The 22,916-nt window shown below is 41.9% G+C and overlaps 1 protein-coding gene across 1 annotated transcript in view; it reads right to left on the bottom strand.

Moving 5' to 3' along the window:
* Positions 1 to 11,217: 11,217 nt before the first annotated feature.
* The window catches only part of cdhr5a (cadherin-related family member 5a), a 66,512-nt gene continuing 54,813 nt past the window's right edge, over positions 11,218 to 22,916 (bottom strand). Inside the window, exons 11-14 of the mRNA XM_061887163.1 lie at positions 20,316 to 20,429; positions 20,175 to 20,241; positions 19,012 to 19,157; positions 11,218 to 16,330 (exon numbers count right to left, since the gene is read on the bottom strand). Of these exons, the coding sequence (XP_061743147.1) occupies positions 15,743 to 16,330; positions 19,012 to 19,157; positions 20,175 to 20,241; positions 20,316 to 20,429 (915 nt within the window). The 3' untranslated portion in view covers positions 11,218 to 15,742. The remainder of the gene's footprint in view (positions 16,331 to 19,011; positions 19,158 to 20,174; positions 20,242 to 20,315; positions 20,430 to 22,916) is intronic.

Here is a 22,916-nt window from a genome sequence, read left to right on the forward strand (position 1 = left end):
GCCATCCACAAGCTTCTGGTTAAATTTTTGACCCCTGCTCTTGACAAAATTGCTGCAGTTCAGTTAAATTGGTTGGTTGTCTGACATGGACTTATTACTTCAGCATTGTCCACATGTTCTCAATGGGGTTTAAGTCAGGACTTTGGGAAGGCCATTCAAAAATCTTAATTCTAGCCTGATTTAGCCATAGCTAAATAGCGGCATAGCTCGGTTGGTAGAGCGGCCGTGCCAGCAACTTGAAGGTTGCAGGTTCGATTCCCGCTTCCGCCATCCTACTCACTGCCGTTGTGTCCTTGGGCAAGACACTTGACCCACCTGCTCCCAGTGCCACCCACACTGGTTTAAATGTAACTTAGATATTGGGTTTCACTATGTAAAGCGCTTTGAGTCACTAGAGAAAAGCGCTATATAAATATAATTCAATTCACTTCACTTCACTTACTTTACCACTTTTAACGTGTGTTTGGGGTCATTGTCCTGTTGGAACCCCCAACTGCGCCCAAGACCCAACCTCCAGGCTTTCGATTTTAGGTTGTCCTGAATAATTTGGGGGTAATCTTCCTTTTTTCATTGTCCCATTTACTCCCTGTAAAGCACCAGTTCCATTGGCAACAAAACAGGCTCAGAGCATAATACTACCACCACCATTCTTGACAGTAGGAATGGTGTTCCTGGGATTAAAGGCCTCACCTTTTCTCCTCCAAACATATTGCTGGGTATTGTGGCAAAACATCTTAATTTGTGTTTCATCTGTCCTCAGAACTTTCCTCCAGAAGGTCTTATCTTTTGCCATGTGATCAGCAGCAAACTTTAGACGAGCCTTAAGGTGTCACTTCTGGCGCAAGGTCTTCCTTTATGCATGGTAGCCTCTCAGTCCATGGCGATGCAAAACATGCTTGACTGTGGACACTGACACCTGTGTTCCAGCAGCTTCCAATTCATTGCAGACCTGCTTTTTGGTGGTTCTCGGTTGACTTTAGATCATCCGGACAAATTTTCTCTCAGCAGCAGGGGATAGCTTGCGTTTTCTTCCTGTTTGTGGCAGTGACAAAACTGTGCCATGCACTTTATACTTTGAACAATTGTCTGCACAGTTGCTCTTGGGACCTTCAGGTGCTCTGAAATGGCTCCAGGTGACTTTCCTGACTTTTTCAAGTCAATGATTATTTTTTTTCAGATTTGTGCCAAGGTACTCTGATTTTCCTATTGTAGCGTTTGTAACCGAGTCTAAGGACTGCATCACATGACCCCTATCTAAATGGGCTCAGAGAAGTCAACAGGTGTCGTCAATCATAATCACTCACATGAAGTTAAGAGGCCATGCCATGTAGCTAATTTGATTTGATTGTATCTTTTCTACACCCCCCCCCCCCCCCCCCCCCTCCCTCCTCTAGGGGAGACTGGATGCAAAGGATGTCGAGTGGGTCTAGGATAAGAGTGGGTGGGTCTAGGATAAGAGTGGTAGTCCAGTCCATAGTGGATCTAACATAATAGTGTGAGAGTCCAGTCCATAGTGGATCTAACGTAATAGGGAGAGTCAGCAGAAGACCATCCCCAGCAGAGATAGGTCAGCAGCGCAGAGATGTCCCCAGCCGATGCACAGGCGAGCGGTCCATCCAGGCTCCCGACTCTGGACAGCCAGCACTTCCTCCATGGCCACCGGACCTGTGTGTGTCACCCTGCCCCTATCCACAAAGGACAGGGGGGCTGAAGAGAGGAGAAAAGAAAAGAAACAGCAGATCAACTGGTCTGAAAAGGGGTCTGTTTAAAGGTTAGAGTATACAAATGAGTTTTAAAATGGGACTTAAATGCTTCTACTGAGGTTGCATCTCGAACTGTTACCGGGAGGGCATTCCAGAGTACTGGAGCCCAAATAGAAAACGCTCTATAGCCCGCAGACTTTTTTTGGGCTCTGGGAATCACTAATAAGCCGGAGTTCTTTGAATGCAGTTTTCTTGCCGGGATATATGGTACAATACAATCGGCAAGATAGGATGGTGCTAGATAACGATTATCAATTATTGACGTTTACTAATCGATTCTAAAATTGTCCATATCTGAATTACGATGCATCTAAAAATAGATTATTTCTCCCACCTCGAGTATGAGCATAGAAAAATAGTGCTGGAGCTTGTTGCAAATTTGTGAACACGTTTCTGACTGCCCTCTCATTTATGCCTGCCAACTGGCCACGTGCACTGGGAAAACTACCTAAGGAAAAAAAAACATTTTTGTACACAAATTAAATGTATTGTCGTTATCTCATCCAGGAACGTTTTGTTTTTTTTAAGTTTTAGTTGTTTTACTTGCATGTAACACGTGTGCCCAAAACTTGGTTACAGTTTTAGCTAAAGTTGTCTCATGCTGTATTTTGATTTACAGGTGCAGAAAATTGCACTACATGGAGGTGTGTCTTTTTCCCCAAGTCTGCATTTTGAGTACTGTAATGGGTTTTGTACTTTCAATATTTAACGTTATATAATATATTTTTTAAATGTTTTGTTTTTATTTCTATATGCCTATCATATTGCTCATTGCAGTCTGTTGAGTCCAGATACATGTCAAGTGTTCTAAAATACTGTATATAGTCTTTTTGTTCTTCAATCAATTAATATAAACATATTTGATGTTGAAGATGTTATCGAAATAACAAATTAAATAACAGCAGGAGGAGATAAAATAATTGTGTGCCGGTGTGTGTGCCACGCACCTGATTTAGATTGTGGCAGCGTCGCTCCACCGTATCTTCCACCTCCTTGCCGCCATCTTGGGCAAGGCTGCAGCGTGCCCTGCCCCGCCGTCGGCCCGTTGGCTCCGCCTCTCCACAGCCTCCTCCCCACATTGATTAAAATGATCAAAACAATGGTAAATCTAAATATCACATATTGTTATGAACATCTGTTATTTCCATTATACAATACCAGTGAAGGTAATAATTTAATTTAACAATAATAATTTGTTGCATTTCTATTTAATAATACAACTTTAACATTTGACAACTAAACAATTAAACAAGGCGACTCGGTAAAGAATCTGGGTATTATCTTCGACCCAACTCTCTCCTTTTAGTCACACATCAGAAGCGTTACTAAAACAGCCTTCTTTCATCTCCGTCATATCGCTAAAATTCGCTCCATTTTGTCTTCTAATGACGCTGAGATCATTATCCATGCGTTTGTTAAGTTTCGCCTCGATTACTGTAATGTGTTATTTTCGGGTCTCCCCATGTCTAGCATTAAAAGATTACAGTTGGTACAAAATGCGGCTGCTAGAACAAGAAAGTTTGATCACATTACGCCTGTACTGGCTTCCTGTGTACTGAAGATGTGACTTTAAGGTTTTACTACTTACGTATAAAATACTACACGGTCTAGCTCCAGCCTCACTTGCCGATTGTATTGTACCATATGTTCCGGCAAGAAATCTGCGTCAAAAGGACTCCGGCTTATTAGTGATTCCCAGAGCCCAAAAAAAGTCTGCGGGCTATAGTGTGTTTTCCATTCGGGCTCTAGTACTCTGGAATGCCCTCCCGGGCACAGTTCGAGATGCTACCTCAGTAGAAGCATTCAAGTCTCATCTTAAAACTCATTTGTATACTCTAGCCTTTAAATAGACTCCCTTTTTAGACCAGTTGATCTGCCGTTTCTTTTCTTTTTCTCCTCTGTCTCACTGGAGGGGTCCAGTCCGGTGGCCATGGATGAGGTGCTGGTTGTCCTGAGTCAGGACCCAGGATGGACCGCTTGTCCAGAGTCGGGACCCAGGATGGACCGCTCGCCTGTGTATCGGTTGGGGACATCTCTGCGCTGCTGATCCGCCTCCGCTTGGGATGGTTTCCTGCTGGCTCCACTGTGGACGGGACTCTCTCTGCTGTGTTGGATCCACTTTGGACTCGACTCTCACAGTGGTGTTGAATCCACTATAAATTGAACTTTCACAGTATCATGTTAGACCCGCTCGACATCCATTGTTTTCGGTTCCCCTAGAGGGGGGTGGGTTATGGGGGTTGCCCACATATGAGGTCCTCTCCAAGGTTCTCATAGTCATCATTGTCACTGGCGTCCTACTGGGTGTGAGTTCTCCTTGCCCACTGGGTGTGAGTCTTCCTTGCCCTTATGTGGATTCTTCCGAGGACGTCGTAGCCGTAGTGGTTTGTACAGTCCTTTGAGACATTTGTGATTAAGGGCTATATAAATAAACATTGACTGATTGATTGATTCTCTGAACCTTTTGATGATATTACAGACCGTAGATGGTGAAATCCCTGAATTCCTTGCAATAGCTGGTTGAGTGATGTTGTTGTTAAACAATTTGCCCACGCATTTGTTCACAGAGTGGTGACCCTTGCCCCATCCTTGTTTGTGAATGACTGAGCATTTCACGCAAGCTGTTTTTTTTTGTTTTTTTATTATTATTTTTTTATCAAACCAACATAAAAATATACAAGATACACTTTCAATTAGTGCATCAACACCCCCCCACCCCCTCCAAAAAAAACCTCCCTCCTCCATTCACACTCATCCACACCAACTCACACAAAGAAGGGTTGTTTCTTTCTGCTACCAGACCAGGTTGTTAATGAAACTAGACTTGTCTAAAAGGTTTTTAAAGGTTTTTAAAACCAGGTCCAGTCCAGATAATGTCCAAGTCGGGCTCAGCAACACACAGCCCCATCCATGTACAACACAATAATTTGGGAAACAACAGATTGCATACTGTATAATTTATAAACAATATTACATGTTCATAAAAAGCATTTGTGTATAGTCCATATTATGTCCAAGTCAGATTCCACAACACACACCTTCATTTTGTACACTCAAAAATAGGGAACACAACAACAGACAGCATATGTGTTGCTGTTGTTGCTTATTTATAAACATAATTACATTTTCACAATAAACCTTTAAGGATTTCCCATCTTTTTTCATGTTTTTTGGCATCATTATCGTTGTCAATTTAGTATATTTCTAAAGTTAAAAAATACTAAATAAATGTTTAAAGAAAGTAATAAGAAGTGAATATCTATTTTTGGCCTTGAAAATAAACCTTTTACCAAGTACTATAATTAAATTGACTAAGTCATGACTGTCAATGAACTCTCCTAAAATAACAGAAACTACATTAAGCTTATAAACAAACCAATCCTTGAACACATTTTTTCAACTTCCACCCAAAAAGAAGACACAATATGACAATACCAAAACAAATGCAAGGTGGATTCAGATTCCTGACGACAAAATCGGCAAGCTGTTTTTATACCTAATCATGGCACCCACCTGTTCCCAATTCGCCTGTTCACATGTGGGATGTTCCAAATAAGTGTTTGATGAGCATTTATCAGTCTTTTTTGCCCCTTTTGCCATCCCTTTTTAAAACATGTTGCAGGCATCAAATTCCAAACTAGATAATTTTTGCAAAAAATAACATCATTTTCCAGTTCGAACATTTAAATATCTTGTCTTTGCAGTCTATTCAATTGAATAGATGTTGAAAAGGATTTGCAGATCATTGTATTCTGTTTTTATTGACTATTTACACAGGGTGCCAACTTCACTGGTTTCGAGTTCTGTACATCAACATTATGATGGAGTGGCTGGGCAGGACAAAAAAAAAGGATTCCATGGTATATTTAAGGCCTACTGAAACCCACTACTACCCACCACACAGTCTGATAGTTTATATATCAATGATGAAATATTAACATTGCAACACATGCCAATACGGCCGGGTTAGTTTACTAAAGTGCAATTATAAATTTTGCGCTGAAAAACCATGCTGAAAATGTCTCGGTATGATGACGCCTGCGCGTGATGTCACGGATTGTAGAGGACATTTTGTGCCAGCATCGTGCCCAGCTATTAAGTCGTCTGTTTTCACCGCATAATTCCCCAGTATTCTGGACATCTGTGTTGGTTAATCTTTTGCAATTTGTTCAATGAGCAATGGAGACATCAAAGACGAAAGCTGTAGGTGGGAAGCGGTATATAGCGGCCGGCCTTAGCAACACAAACACACCGGTGTTTCATTGTTTACATTCCCGAAAGATGACAGTCAAGCTCTACTATGGAGCAGAGATGTCAAGCGAACGCGGTTGGATTTGACAACACATACAAAGTACAGTGTATTATGCAGCAATCATTTTTACTATTCTGTATTTTGAAGGCGATCTATGTCGTGTGCTACTCCAGCATGAATATCAGCAGCATCCTCCTGACCGTCACCGTCAGCGTCGGGTTCAAAGCGGTATGGCTCTATCCCTTGTGGCGGTTGGGCCTGGCCGAGTGGTCCTGCCACCCCCAGGGCTGCCACGGCGCCTCTCACAGCATCTTCCCTATCTGAATCGCTCCCAATGCCCTCTAGTCCTTTTTTTTCTTTTTTTACTATTTTTTTCTAGTCCTTCACTCTCACTTTCCTCATCCACAAATATTTTATCCTAGCTCAAATTAATGGGAAAATTGTCGCTTTCTCGGTCCGAATCGCTCTTGCTGCTGATGGCCATGATTGTAAACAATGTTCAGATGTAAGGAGCTCCACAACCCGTGACGTCACGCGCACATCGTCTGCAAGGCTTTTTTATCAGCATCAAAAGTTACAAACCTTATCGTGGATGTTCTCTACTAAATCCTTTCAGCAAAAATATGGCAATATTGCAAAACGATCAAGTATGACTCATAGAATGAAGCTGCTATCCCCGTTTAAATAAGAAAATCGCATTTCAGTAGGCCTTTAACAAAGCAAAATCTACGACTGCAGATGTCTGTAATTTTTGCATTCCAGAAGAGGGAAAGTATTCTTATGCGGGGGATGCCACCGCGACGCGACCTCGGATAAGCGGAAGAAGATGGATGGATGGATGGTTGGGGCATGCCACTACCTAAGAGCAGGCCTGGGCAATTATTTTGACTCGGGGGGGGGGGGCACATTTAGATAAAAAAATGTGTCTGGGGGCCGGTTTATCTATTTTTAGGGACACTAATACAAAACCTCACAATAATGTCTGATTAAATGCTAAAAGCGTTATGTCAGACTGCTTTAAGAAACGGAATGAAATTTAACATTTTTCTATGAAGGATGAAACACTGAATATTGACAACATATGAATGTCACACGCCCCTCCATCCACATATTTTACAATCGAGTGAAACACAACAAAAATGCAACAAACAGTGAGATATGAACGCGAAGGGTACAAAATAAACCCACTTACAATCTGATATATCTAATACATCACTAAGCTTTAGAACTTTGTTGTGAAAATCTCCTACCGCGTCTGTGGAAACGCTTCCCACCCTCACTGCTTTTTGAGCTGCTGTGACGTAGATGACCATAGTAACTAATTAGATGGCCATAGTAACTAATTAGATTACCATCCATTCATCCTTCCGTTTACTTCCGCTTATCCGAGGTGGGGTTACGGGGGCAGCAGCCTAAGCAGAGAAGCTCAGACATCCCTCTCCCCAGCCACATGGTCCAGCTCTTACCGGGGGATCCCGAGGCGTTCCCAGGCCAGCCGAAAGACATAGTCTTCCCAACGTGTCCTGGGTCTTCCCCGTGGCCTCCTGCCAGTCGGACGTGCCCGAAACACCTCCCTCGGGTGGTAATAACTAATTAGATGACCATAGTAACTGGTATATCATCCAAAAGTGCAGATTCCAAACATTGAAATACTTTGTATAGTTCAAGACTTATGGTCATTAGAAAACATCATAATGGCAGCTACACTTTCCATCTTAAAGATCTAAAAACATTATTTGGGAATGTCCGGCGGGCCAGATTGAAAGGCTTGAAGGGTTGCATGTGGCCCCCGGGTCTAAATTTGCCCAGGTGTGCCTTAGAGGATACATACTTCCTGCACCATATCTTATATATATGAACTGATAAAGCCTGCTCGGATTACAGGCAAAACGTCTTCTTAGACAACCAAATCGATTCAATTCCTTCTGAATAAATTGTGTTTTTAGTGTTTTCCTGCCTTCTCCTTTTGTCTGCACCTGTGTATTTAGTGATTCATCCTCGGCGAGGGGCGGACCTTGAGGCACACCTACTCGCAATTAGCACACCAGTATTAAGGCTCGTCACTGTCAGCTTGGCCTTGCCGGTTATTGTAATCCAGAACTCCTCTCGTGCATGCACCTGCTTCACCAGACCTGGTATGTTTTCGTTACTTTGTCCTAAATTCCCTAACCTCTTCTGTGTTTATTACCTAGTCCTCCTGAGGTAAAATATTTTTTTTGTTAGACTCTTGCCCAGCTCAGTGTGCCCTGGCCCTTTCACCTGCCGACTTTTAAAGGGAACCTATTTTGTCCAGATTTTATGGTGTGTGTTTCTGCCCCATCGCCCTTAGTTATCTCCCTTTGTCTAATTCAATGTTTTTATTTTTTTGTAATTCCACCTTGTCTTCCATTTCTGCATGCCCACTTGACCAAGACCTTAAAATAAATGTAATTTTGGTTGTTTGGCTTCATGGTCCTTATATTTTAGGTTATTTGGTTTTGGGTTTTGTATATAGACTGGCAGTGCGGATAAAAAACGTTGATGGAGAGTTTAAGTTGTTTTTGAGGGCTTTGAAGGCTCCAATTGTGACTCCCATTAGCCACATATTTAAAATGTTTTTATAGTTTTGAAAATCCTAAAAAAAAAAGAAAAGACATGTATTGCTGACCCATGGGCACGCAGCGGTTGAAGTAGAGGAATTTTTTAAGTGTTTTTTGTACTGTCACCATCTATCTATGTCAGTATGAGAAAGAATTGAGGCTGGATGGAGAAATTTTCATCATCAGCTTGATGAAAGTAGATCAGAGGGAGAGTGTGGGGGGCGGTCATGGGGGGCTGACGCGATGCCGCCGGAAATGCTGAGTTGCTTAGTGTTTTTTGATGACTTTATTCTGGAAATGAGGATGTGTTACTAAACAAACCGCATCTCATGATGACACACTGATTCTTGCCGTTTGTTCCTTCTTTTTTGAAGACTTTCAGTCTGAGTTGGGCATGAGAAAGCAAACCGTTTCAAAGGAGCGGACTAGAAAACACCCTTGACGTAGTGGATGTAGGTCAGGAAATGTTTTATTTTTTATGTAATATGATATATTTTTTATATATATTCCCCTCTGCAGATTTTTCCAAAAATTGAAAAATAAATCACTTAAATAAACATTAAAATTGATCCAACACAGTGTACTGGAGTTTAGAAATAGCAGTGGCATGGCCAGCTATACTCACCCTACCTTGCAGATTTAAAATTAGAATATAATTAAAAGTACTTTTACCTGAAATAAATTGATAACATTTATTAAATCCATCCATCCTCTTCCGCTTATCTGAGGTCGGGTCGCGTGAGCAGCTGCCTATGCAGGGAAGCCCAGACTTTCCTCTCCCCAGTAACTTCGTCCAGCTCTTCCCGGGGGATCCCGAGGCGTTCCCAGGCCAGCCGGGAGACATAGTCTTCCCAACGTGTCCTGGGTCTTCCCCGTGGCCTCCTACCGGTTGGACGTGCCCTAAACACCTCCCTAGGGAGGCAATCGGGTGGCATCCTGACCAGATCCCCGAACCACCTCTTCTGGCTCCTCTCCATGTGGAGGAGCAGCGGCTTTACTTTGAGCTCCTCCCGGATGGCAGAGCTTCTCACCCTATCTCTAAGGGAGAGCCCCGCCACCCGGTGGAGGAAACTCATTCCGGCCGCTTGTACCCGTGATCTTGTCCTTTCGGTCATAACGTAGATCGACCGGTAAATTGAGAGCTTTGCCTTCCGGCTCAGCTCCTTCTTCACCACAATGAATCGATACAGCGTCCGCATTATTGCAGACGCCGCAACGATCCACCTGTCGATCTCACCATCCACTCTTACCTCACTCACGAACAACACTCCTAGGTACTTGAACTCCTCTATTTGGGGCAGGGTCTCCTCCCCAACCCGGAGATGGCACTCCACACTTTTCCGGGCGAGAACCATGGACTCGTACTTGGAGGTTCTGATTCTCATCGCAGTCGCTTCACACTCGGCTGAAAACCGATCCAGTGAGAGCTGAAAATCCTCTCCAGATGAAGCAATCAGGACCACATCATCTGCAAAAAGAAAAGAGACCTAGTCTTGCAGCCACCAAACCGGATCCCCGTAACGCCCTGACTACGCCTAGATATTCTGTCCATAAATGTTTATTAAAAACATTCATATATTTAATTCCAATTATAATTATCCATCCATTGTAAGACCGTAGACTGTGATGCAGCTTGCTGTGATGATAATTTTCCCGGAATGCAAACAAACTGGCTTGAAGGTAAATACATGATTTTAATTTCAACTCAAAAGCTACAAAACAAAAGGGGCTCACAGTGGAGGCACAAAACTTATCACAGGAAACAAAACTAACACTAAGGCAGAACTATGAACATGAAACAAAAATACTTACGGTGACGAGAACTACGGCACGGACCGCACAAACACAAGAGTTCCAACATGGGCAGTGCCAGAGATGAATGATGTCAGTAGAGTAACGAGTAATGTCGCCAGGCCTACTACCTGGCAACTATAGGCTTTAATAGTTATGTCATGATTGACAACAGTTGCGTGTGTCCGAAACCAGCAGCAGGTGAAAATCATGCAACCATGGCAACCAAAAACGAACAAGAGTGGACAAAAACAGGAACTAATGGAGTCTTAAACAAACAGAACATAACTAAACAAAACATGATCACACGACATGACATCCATCTTCAACCAACAGCTCCAGCAGAGACCCCCAGACCTCCCTCACCCGAGCATGTGTTTGGAGGTGGGAGGAAGCCGGAGTACCCGGAGGGAACCCACGCAGTCACAGGGAGAACATGCAAACTCCACACAGAAAGATCCCGAGCCCGGGATTGAACCCAGGATTACTCAGGACCTTCGTATTGTGAGGCAGACGCACTAACCCCTCCGCCACGGTGAAGCCCTAATTAGTTAAGTATATGATTTAATTTCATCTAAATTATTGAGTTACTATTTTACACAAAATGCATTCACACATTTAATAACACACATATATTTAATTCCAATTGTAGTTCAAGACACATTTAAAGGCCTACTGAAACCCACTACTACCAACCACGCAGTCTGATAGTTTATATATCAATGATGAAATATTAACATTGCAACACATGCCAATACGGCCGGTTTAGTTTACTAAATAACAATTTTAAATTTCCCGCAGAGTTTCCCGTTGAAAACGTCGCGGAATGATGACGCGAGTTTGTGACGTTATTGGTTGGAGGGGACATACTAGCCAGCACCATTTGCGGCTAAAAGTCATCTCTTTTCATCGCGCAATTACACAGTATTTTGGACATCTGTGTTGCTGAATCTTTTGCAATTTGTTCAATTAATAATGGAGAAGTCAAAGTAGAAAGATGGAGTTGGGAAGCTTTAGCCTTTAGCCACACAAACACACAGTGATTCCTTGTTTAAAAGGTGAAGCTTTACTATGGATTAGAGCGGTCAAGCGAACATGGATCCTGACCATTTGTCAACCGGCAGGTTTAGGTGAGAAAATTGTGGTAAAAAGTCGCCTCTTACCGGAGATCAGTGGAGCTGCCATGCAGCTGCCGTGACTTCCCTCAGACACTGGCGTCAACACACCCGTGGCCACACCCCTCCGCCTATCAGGTACTATTAAACTCACTAAAACACTAGCAACACAATAGAAAGATAAGGGATGTCCCAGAATTATCCTAATAAATGTGTCTAAAAACATCTGAATCGCTCCCAATGCAATCGCCTTTTTTTTTAAACTTTATTTTATTTTAATTTTATTTTTTGTAGTCCTTCACTACCAATATCCTCATCCACAAATTTTTCATACTCACTCAAATTAATGGGGAAATTGTCAATTTCTCGGTCCGAATAGCTCTTGATGCTGAAGGCTCCCATTATAAACAATGTGAGGATGTGAGGAGCCCTCACACCGGTGACGTCATTGTCTGCTACTTCTGGTAGAGGCAGGGCTTTTTTTATTATCAACCAAAAGTTGCGGACTTTATCGTCGATGTTCTCTACTAAATCCTATCAGCAAAAATATGGCAATATCGCGAAATGATCAAGTATGACACATTGAATGGACCTACTATCCTCGTTTGAATAAGAAAATCTCATTTCAGTAGGCCTTTAAGTATTTATTTATTTAATTCTGTCCCATGCATATTTGACATGTCCGTATCATTTGGGACAACACTACACTGCCAAAATTGGCAGTTAGTTAAGTGATTCTGGACACTTTTATACTTACTGGTTATTATATTATTAGGTCGTTTGGACAAAAAAATGCAATGTTCGACAGTTTCTGGACAAGAGAAAGGGGTTTTGTGTGTGAAAACAAAGTCTGCATATTTTATTCTTTCAAACACTCATTAAGTGAAAAATAATTATCCAACGTGTCAATATCATGCATAGGCTCAAAAATATACAACCCGTTGATGAGAATGTATTATTTACTACAAGTAATGCACCAAAATTACTACAAAACCCTTTTAAATGAGGAAATGATAAAAATAAATAGTTGGTTTCCTTAGCTCCTGAACACACCTTTAAGAGATAAATTGTCTTTGAGTGTAATATGAATAATTAGATGCAATCATGGCAGTGTCCTCTGTGCCATAGACGTTCTGGTTGTCTGCTTGTTAACAAAAGTGTGAACTTTAGAAAATACAAACAAACAGTTACACTTTACAACTTTACAGGAAGCAGACATGAGCACAGTTACAGAAAATGCTGAATATTCCGAAATTTCTACTCCAAATACAATTATTTTTTCCATTATTCTCTCTCTATCTACTTAAAGTATATCAGTATACATATCATTTTAGTGTCCTGTTATATGTTTGTGAGCACACACATACCAATTATTTGTTACTATCAAGCATTCTGTCTAATTATGACAACCCATTTCCTAAAAAAAAGTTTATACAGCAACAGTACCTACTCTAAAAAGTTGACTCTGGCATATCAGGTCTGTGGTCTGAATTTGTTTGAAAACCTGGCATTTATATTTTGCTAAAAAGTCGTCTGATTGTCTCTTCCATTTTTTTCTTTTGTTCCCATAACTTGACATCATATCTTGTTCAGTCAACAGAAATAATAACATAGACTAAGAAGAAAATGTTGAAGAAAAAAATAGATATATAATGTAAAATGAAGTGAAGTGAATTATATTTATATAGCGCTTTTTCTCTAGTGACTCAAAGCGCTTTATATAGTGAAACCCAATATCTAAGTTACATTTAAAGCAGTGTGGGTGGCACTGGGAGCAGGTGGGTAAAGTGTCTTGCCCAAGGACACAACGGCAGTGACTAGGATGGCGGAAGCGGGGATCAAACCTGGAACCCTCAAGTTGCTGGCGCAGCCACTCTACCAGCCCAGCTATACCGCTATAAGTCATCAAACACAAACATAGTATATGTATGTATTTATCATAAAATATTTTTCTCTAAAATATTAATTTGATAATAATTTAATACAAGGTGTCCCTAAAGTCTGGGCATGGGCAAAAATGTATTATGTATTCAACAAAAAAACACAAAAAATCCATTCATATTAATCGTAATATAAATTTTAAATGTGTATTATATTTTTAATGAATGATAATTTGAACAAATACTTATTTTTAAGTACTGCCCTTTTATCATGTTTTTATTCAACTTCTTTGTATGATGTGAAAATACTTTAGGAAGAATTTGTGTCGAACATAGCAGGAACTGATAGCTTTTGTTCTTGAAGTTATCTTCCTCTATGCTAGTAAGACTTGAACCAAAATAATAACAAAACTCTGCATTATGAATAAAGATGAAAAAAATAAACACTGAGATATCAATGGAGGCTGGCTTGCTAATATACTAAACTGGTAAATATATTTCATTTAATACAAACCATGTTTCCATATGAGTTGGGAAATTGTGTTAGATGTAAATATAAACGGAATACAATGATTTGCAAATCCTTTTCAGGCCATATTCAATTGAATGCACTACAAAGACAACCCATTTGATGTTCAAACTCATAAACTTTATTTATTATTTTCAAATAATAATTAACTCAGAATTTCATGGCTGCAACACGTGCCAAAGTGGTTGGGAAAGGGCATGTTCACCACTGTGTTACATCAACTTTTCTTTTAACAACACTCAAACGTTTGAGAACTGAGGAAACTAATTGTTGAAGCTATGAAATGGGAATTCTTTCCCATTCTTGTTTTATGTAGAGCGTCAGTCGTTCAACAGTCTGGGGTCTCCGCTGTCGTATTTTACGCTTCATAATGCACCGCACGTTTTCGATAGGAGACAGGTCTGGACTGCAGGCGGACCAGGAAAGTACACACACTCTTTTTTTACGAAGCCACGCTGTTGTAACACGGGCTGAATGTGGCTTGGCATTGTCTTACTGAAATAAGCAGGGGCATCCATGAAATAGACGGCGCTTAGAGGGCAGCATATTTTGTTCCAAAACCTGTATGTACCTTTCAGCATTAATGGTGCCTTCACAGATGTGTAAGTTACCCATGCCTTGGGGACTAATGCACCCCCATACCATCACGGATGCTGGCTTTTGAACTTTGCGTCAATAACAGTCTGGATGGTTTGCTTCCCCTTTGGTTGTCACGTTGTCGAATATTTCCAAAAACTATTTGAAATGTGGACTCGTCAGAACACAGAAAACTTTTCCACTTTGCATCAGTCCATCTTGTGGTGATATCCTTTCGAGATTGATATCGGTTTTTGATACAGTGCCATCTGAGGGGTCGAAGGTCACGGTCATTCAATGTTGGTTTCCGGCCATGCCGCTTACGTGGAGTGATTCCTCCGGATTCTCTGAAACTTTTGATGGTATTACGGACCGTAGATGTTGAAATCCCTAAATTTCTTGCAATTGCACTTTGTGAACGTTGTTCTTAAACTGTTTGACTATTTGCTCACGCAGTTGTGGACAAAGGGGTGTATCTCACCCCATCCTTTCTTGTGAAAGACTGAGCATTTTTTGGGAAGCTGTTTTTATACCCAATCATGGCATCCACCTGTTCCCAATTAGCCTGTACACCTGTGGGATGTTCCAAATAAATATTTGATTAGCTTTCCTCAACTTTATCAGTATTTACTGCCACCTTTCCCAACTTCTTTTGTCACGTGTTGCTGCCATTAAATTTTAAAGTTAATGATTATTTGCAAAAAAACAAATGTTTATCAGTTTGAACATCAAATATGTTGTCTTTTTATCATATTTAACTGAATATGGGCTGAAACGGATTTGCAAACCATTGTATTCCATTTATATTTACATCTAACACAATTTCACCACTTATATGGAAACGGGGTTTGTACATACTTCCTATTTTTACTGTGATATATTGTCCGAACATTTAATATTTCAACTATTTTTTTTAAAATGTGCCTCTCCATAATATTTCAAATGTAATTGTACGTACAGAATATTCAAAACTAAATCAGGCCCGCGAGCCACACTCTGGACCACCCAAGCATAAACAGTTTCAATATAATCCATCTTTATCTTCCACTATTCATGTATAACTTAGACATCAGAGGTATGTGACGTCACGATGAAAAGGGTTTGTTATTACTTCAGTATCCTAGGAGACTCACAGTAGCAAATACATTTTTTGAAGGTTTCTGCAACGATCCAACTTTTGACGCTTTGTCCCGGATTGTTCAAACCTGGGCTTTTGGTTGCAGAATACAAATTAGACAAAAAAGAAAAGATATTCTGTCAGCCATCCTGATCATTGCCATCCTTTTCTTTTTCCACAGTAGCACCACCTTGGTCCTGGTCAGGTCCAGGTTCCAGGTTGGAGCTCTGTTGGCCTTCCTCAGACTGTGCGCACGGAGCGGCAGGGTCTCTGACCACTCCCTCCATCACCAACTCCTCCTCCAGCTCCTCCTGCGTCTCCTCCTCCACTCGGCCCACAGTGTCCGGGATGATCTCCACCTCGATGTCCGAGGAGTCCTCGCTCTCCTTGAACCACACAGTCTTCTGTCCCTCCCTCCTCCTCTGCTTGGCCAACATGGACCTCGAGCTGGAGTCATCCCCGTCCCCCCGACCCCTCCTGGAGGGTCTTAACGAGGGGCTCCCTTTGGGGACGTGGTTTGCAAAAACGCCACAGGAGGAGCATTGGCGGTTGCGTCTCCCCTGGGGGACGACTCGGCCCCCGGCCAGGGGGAAACCGCTCCCTCTTGTACGGGTGTTTTTCGGGCGTCCACGGTTTGCTTCGGCTTCGTTCTGGAAGCCGTCATTGGTGTACTGCAGGGAGTCTCTGTGGCCGCCGTGCAGCTGCTTAGACTTCAGACAGTCCAAGCACTGCAAGAAGAAAGTCCAGTTCAGCACAGGAAAGTCTGAAACATTACAATAGTCATAAAATGACAAGGACATTTGTTTTGCTATGTTTCCGACAGACTTGGACTAGGGCAGGCCGTGCAATTATTTTGACCCGAGGACCACATTTAGAGAAAAAAATTTGTCTAGGGGCCGGTATATTTATCTTTAGGAACACTAATACAAAACCTCCCCATAATGTCTGACTGAATACTAAAAACGTTATGACAGACCGCCTTAAAAAAACAATGGAATTAAAATTTTTTCTATGAAGGATAAAACACTGAATATTAACAAAATATAAACATCACACCCCATTTCGATCGACATATTTTACAATCAAGTGAAACGCAACAAAAAAGCAACAAACAGCAAAGGATACAAAATAAACCCAACCACAATCTAAAATATCGTATATCTCCTTCCGCGTCTGTGGAAACGCTTCCCGCCCACACTGTTTGGTGCCTCGTCTGAGCTGCTGTGACGTAGATTACCATAGTAACTACTTAGATGACCAAAGTAACTGGTATATCATACATAAACGCAGATTCCAAGCATTGAAACACCTTGTATAGTTCAAGACTTCCGGTCATTAGAAAACATGACTGCACGTCTTAGTGGCAGCTACACATTCCATCTTAAAGATCTACAAAAATTATTTGGGAATGTCCAGCGGGCCAGATTGAAAAGCTTAACGGGCCGCATGTTAAGCCTTAATTTTCCCAGGTCTGGACTAGAGGGTCCAGTACCCAGAATCCCACTTCTTCCAACCCCCACTCTTCACCAAATGGATGCTTCACTGACCAGAATGCTGTCCCTGCGGGCCCTTCATGACGATGAATGGGTTATGTGCAGAGACTAATTTTACTGTAATTCAAAATAAAAATAATTCCTGCTCTATTTACTGATTACAGTTACTGGTTACTGCCTTGCTGAATACCCAAGTACTGCATGAATTATGTTTTATTTGATTGGCAACACTTAATGGTCCCTAGTGTGTGAATGTGAATGTTGTCTGTCTATCTGTGTTGGCCCTGCGAGGAGATGGCGAGTTGTCCAGGGTGTACACCGCCTTCCACCCGATTGTAACTGAGATAGGCACCAGTGCCCCTGCGACACCAAAGAAAATGGATGGATGGATGGACTTGCATTAGTGGACTCCTAATTGGGCAGTTTTAACCGCGCTTATATTTGGCATCAAGCCAAGCAGCTATGTGCTCGTCTACGTATCTTCATGTTATGTATCTTCATGTTATGTATCTTCATGTTATGTATCTACATGTTATGTATCTACATGTTATGTATCTACATGTTATGTGTCTACATGTTATGTATCTTCATGTTATGTATCTACATGTTATGTATCTACATGTTATGTGTCTACATGTTATGTATCTACATGTTATGTACCTACATGTTATGTGTCTACATGTTATGTATGGTGCATGTCTTTGGAGGTGGGAGGAAGCCGGAGTACCTGGAGGGAACCCACGCAGTCACAGGGAGAACATGCAAACTCCACACAGAAAGATCCTCCCGAGCCGGAGATTGAACTCGGGACTACTCAGGACCTTCGTATTGTGAGGCAGACGCACTAACCCCTGTTTCACCGTACTGCCCAACTTTCTGTTCTATTGAAGTGAATTAATTAACTCAAAGCCACCAAGTTTAATCAAATAGTGTTATGTCAGTTTCAGCACAGAATAAGATAAGGCCTCCTAGTTTGATATTCACTTGTGGATCGGATCACTTCTCGTAGGAAAAAGGCCCTATTTGGGACTTTGGATTGAAAAGGTGATAGCCCTATCCTTGAGAAGAGACTACGTGTTCAGCCTAACGCCAACATTTAAGTTATGACTTAGATCGGTTGTTTTTCAGACACTTACACACAAACTTTTCCTCTTATAGTCAGAATGCGCTCTCCTGACACACACACACACGCACGCACGCAAGCAAGCACGCACACACACACACACACACACACACACACACAGGAAGGAGGAATATAAAAACTGATGGTTTGGCTTCTCCAAGATAGGAGTGCCTCATTTTGTTGACCTGACCCCCTCCAGGAACTGCAGTCCTGTGTAAATGAGGCTCGCTTGCAATAAAGCAACTTTTGGTTCAGTAAAGCTTCTCCGACATCTCTTTTGATCCAGCCACACTGCCGTGTCACCCTTCAGTCCGGTAGAGGGTGACAAGACCAGAAATACACATCACTATTGTAACCTAATCCTTGATTATGGCAGAATACATGTAATATGGAACCTTGTAATTTTTTCTTTGAATTTAATGCCTTTAAATTTATATTTTAACCTTGTAAAATTTTTCTTTGACTGTCAGTGTTTAATGTATTGTAAGATTTTTGGTTAAAAAAAAAGCCAGCATTGACATTTTTTGTAGTTCCCCTTATTTGGAAAAGTATCAATATACATTTTAGTACCGGTAATAAATGATTGGTATCGGTACAACCTTATCGGGATGTTGCTTAAAATCAAATCCTATCTAAATCGAAACCCTGGAAGAGGTAATAAATGATACACATGGAAATGAACTGAAACATGTCTGTTAGAGTAGAATTATTATGATTTGCTATTTGACCTGACAAATACATGTAGTGTCGTGCGTTTCCAAATAATGTCAGTACTTGGCACACAACAACTGACCCCACATATGTTGTCCTTCCACAAGCGGGAGATCAAGAAGCCGATCACGATGAGGCAGAGGACCAGCAGAGCCGCCATGACCAGCCCGAGGAGCGCCATGTCACCCGCGCGGTAGCCAACATTAGACGGGGACGGTATGGCGTCGGCTGCAGAGAGGATCAAGCCAGGAGTAAACATTACATGCACAGAAAGTCTTTTAAAAATACTTTAAAAAAACTTTTTTTTTTTCAATAAAGACAGCCGAAGGTATTACTAAAAGCGCCCGCTGTCGTCGACATACTTGGTCGGCAGATTTTGTCGGCATATTGTGTTTTACTATTAAATTCATCATTTTCTCTAAACAGTGTGAGTGTGTAGGTCGACAACTACTTATGATATTTCCTAAAGAAGAACAGACTAGAGAGACAGCTGATGTATCGCTCGGCTGTCGAGAGCCTACTGACGTACTGCATAACAGTGTGGTACACCAGCTGCACTGAAGCAGACAAACAGGCGATTTAGAAGGTCATAAAATATGCACAAAAAAATCATGGGCTGTCCCCTGCCCTCCTTGAAGGATCTACACAACTCCTGTTGCCTCAAGAAAGCCAAAAAATATCACCAAGGAAAGTACACACATCCTGGCTTGCACCTGTTTGACCTGCTACCATCGGGCAGGCGCTACGGGTGAGCCAGAAAAAACACGCTCAGAGACAGCTTCTTTCCCAGAGCTTGAACTCTAACTTCTAACAATAATAATCCACCCCTATACAATATCCTACCCTAATACCCTCCTGTGCAATACTACCCTTTGAGTGCAATACGTCCGACACTGATTGTTATTTATTACTCCGGTACACTTTTCTTGTTCTGTATATTGTACAGTATTTTGTATTTCTATAGTGTTTTGTATATTGTACAGGATTGCTTATTATTTTTGTTGAATAGTAGTCTGTTTATATTAATTGTTAGTTTTTCCTTTATTATGTCTTGTGTTATTTATTTTTAACCCATATTTGTTCCCACTACTGAACCTTATCCCGGAGTCCTTAATCTCGTTATATGCAAATATAATGCCAATAAAGTCCATTCTATTCTATTCTATTCTATTCTATACTGTATTTGACACCAGTGCAGGGTTTATTGCTATAACTATGAAGAAAATAAAACAACAGTATTCCTACCAGGTATGACTTGAACAGAAAGTGCTGTTGTGCCGACCTCTCCTGTTGTGGAGTCCACCGCTCTGAGCTGACAACAATATTGCATTTACAGCTGAGAAACATCGATGTTTGCTGTTCCCGTGAGCAGAGCGCGCCGCTCACCTGCAATGCAAACGACTCGGTCTTCACAACCCTTTTTAGGATCACAAAACCATCTGAGGTCACGTTGACGTAGCTGCTGTACTGCACCTCATATTTTACATCCGGATTCACACCCTGGAACACAGAACAACATCAAATAAGAGTCACAGATATGATCACACAGCAAAATATGGAATCAAATGCCCACTCAAAGAATTACACCACGACTCAATCTCGGAGCTTTCTTATTGAGTACAACTGCAGGATAAGCGACCGTGGGCCCAAAAAGTAGCGAGTGCCATTTTTCTAGAAGGAAATCGTAGAAAAGTCTTCGAAGTCTGGTTGATTGTGGCGTTTTGCTCCCTGTATGATCAGTGTCTGAGCTTGGTCTGCATTGCCAGCAGTAAGTCGGACACGTTTCCAGTGAGGGTTGGACTCCGCCAAGGCTGCCCTTTGTCACCGACTCTGTTCATAACTTTTATGGACAGATTTTCTAGGCGCAGTCCAGGCGTTGAGGGGATCTGGTTTGGTGGCCGCAGGATTAGGTCTCTGCTTTTTGCAAATTATATGGTCCTGATGGCTTCATATGGCCAGGATCTTTAGCTCTAATTGGATCGATTCGCAGCCGAGTGTAAAGCGACCGGGATGAGAATCAGCACCTCCAAGTCCGAGTCCTTGGTTCTTGCCCGGAAAAGGGGGGAGGGCCATCTTTGGGTTGGAAAGGAGACCCTGCCCCAAGTGGAGGAGTTCAAGTACCTAGGAGTCTTGTTCACAAGTGAGGGAAAACTGGATGGTGAGATCGACAGGCAGATCGGTGCGGCGTCTTCAGTAATGCGGACGCTGTATCGATCCGTTATGGTAAAGAAGGAGCTGAGCCGGAAGGCAAAGCTCTAAATTTTCCGGTCGATCTACGTTCCCATTCTCACCTATGGTCATGAGCTTTGGGTTATGACCGAAAGGACAAGATCACGGGTACAAGCGGCCGAAATTAGTTTCCTCCGCCGGATGGCGGGGCTCTCCCTTAGATATAGGGTGAGAAGCTCTGCAATCCGGGGGGAGCTCAAAGTGAAGCCGCTGCTCCTCCACATCGAGAGGAGCGAGATGAGTTGGTTCGACCATTTGGTCAGGATGCCACCCGAACGCCTCCCTAGGGAGGCGGTTAGAGCACGTCCAACTGGTAGGAGGCCACGGGGAAGACTTAGGACACGTTGGGAAGACTATGTCTCCCGGCTGGCCTGGGAACGCCTCGGGATCTCCCGGGAAGAGCTGGGCAAAGTGGCTGGGGAGAAGAAAGTCTGGGCTTCCCTGCTTAGGCTGCTGCCCCCGCGACCCGACCTCGGATAAGCGGAAGAAGATGGATGAAAATCAAAGAAAAGTGCAAAGATGGCATCCGTTTGGCACTCCCTTTTCCTTCTCTACTCTCTACGCCCACGGTTCTCAAAATTTTTTCACCAAGTGCCACCTCAGAAAAATGTTGGCTCTTCCAAGTGCCACTATGATAACCAACATTTAAACACGGTATCGTAGTAGGTCTAAGTATTCTTTAAAAACAAGGCTGAGGCTATATTTCACAAGTATTTTTAATCTTTGTGGCCACTGTAACATTACACAGTTTGAAAAGTAACACTGTTTGAATGTTTGAATAAAACACTGTATTTAAGTGATTTGGCATACAACGAGATGGAGCCCATGTACTACAGTTTGAAAATCACTGCTCTCGACTCTTCACTATCTACGCCAGACCTGGGCAAATTAAGGCTCGCTTTTAAATCTGGTCCGCCGGACATTGCCAAATACTTATTTTAGATCTTTAAGCTGGAAACTGTAGCTGCCGTTTTATGATGTGCAGTGATATTTTCTAATGACTGTAAGTCTTGAACTGTAAAAAGTATTTCAATGGTTGGAATCTGCACTTTTGCACTAGTTACTATGGTCATCTAATTAGTTACTAAGGTAATATAAGTCACAGCAGCTCAGACGAGCCACAAAGCAGTGTGGGTGGGGAGCATTTCCACAGAGTGTTTCCAGAGCGGCCAGCCTGAAATGCGGGTGTCAGGGTGATGTATAAGATAAGAGGTAAGGTTTTTTTTTACCATTTTCGATTGTAAAACATGTCAATCAAGGGGGGTGTGTGACGTTCATTGGTTGTCAATATTCAGTGTTTTATTGTTCATAGTTAATATTGTAAATCCCAAATTCTTTTTTGTTCATGTACATTCTGGGTGTCTCATTGAGTAAAAAAAATAAAAATTCCCTCCCGTTTTTTAAGACGGTCTATCCATTACGTTCTTAGCACTCAGACAATATCGTGAAGTTTTGCGTTAGTGTTCCTTTAAATAGATATACCGGCCCCCAGACACATTTTTTCTCTAAACTCACCCGGGCCTGATCTACGCCAACAGGAGTCTTCACTAGTTAGTAATTATCCATTTAATTCATCATTTACATGTATTTCACATGATTTTTTGCATGTACAACTATAACTATTCTTTTTGAAAAGTGTTTTTTGCTTATATTTTTGGGTATCCTTGACGGATTAATTGAATTTAAATGAGTTCTTATGGATTCGGTTTTCATAAGGTACAGTCTTCATCGGACCATTACAAAGGATTTACTAATGAC

This window comes from Nerophis ophidion, linkage group LG25, assembly GCF_033978795.1.
Source record: "Nerophis ophidion isolate RoL-2023_Sa linkage group LG25, RoL_Noph_v1.0, whole genome shotgun sequence".
Lineage (NCBI taxonomy): Eukaryota > Metazoa > Chordata > Actinopteri > Syngnathiformes > Syngnathidae > Nerophis > Nerophis ophidion.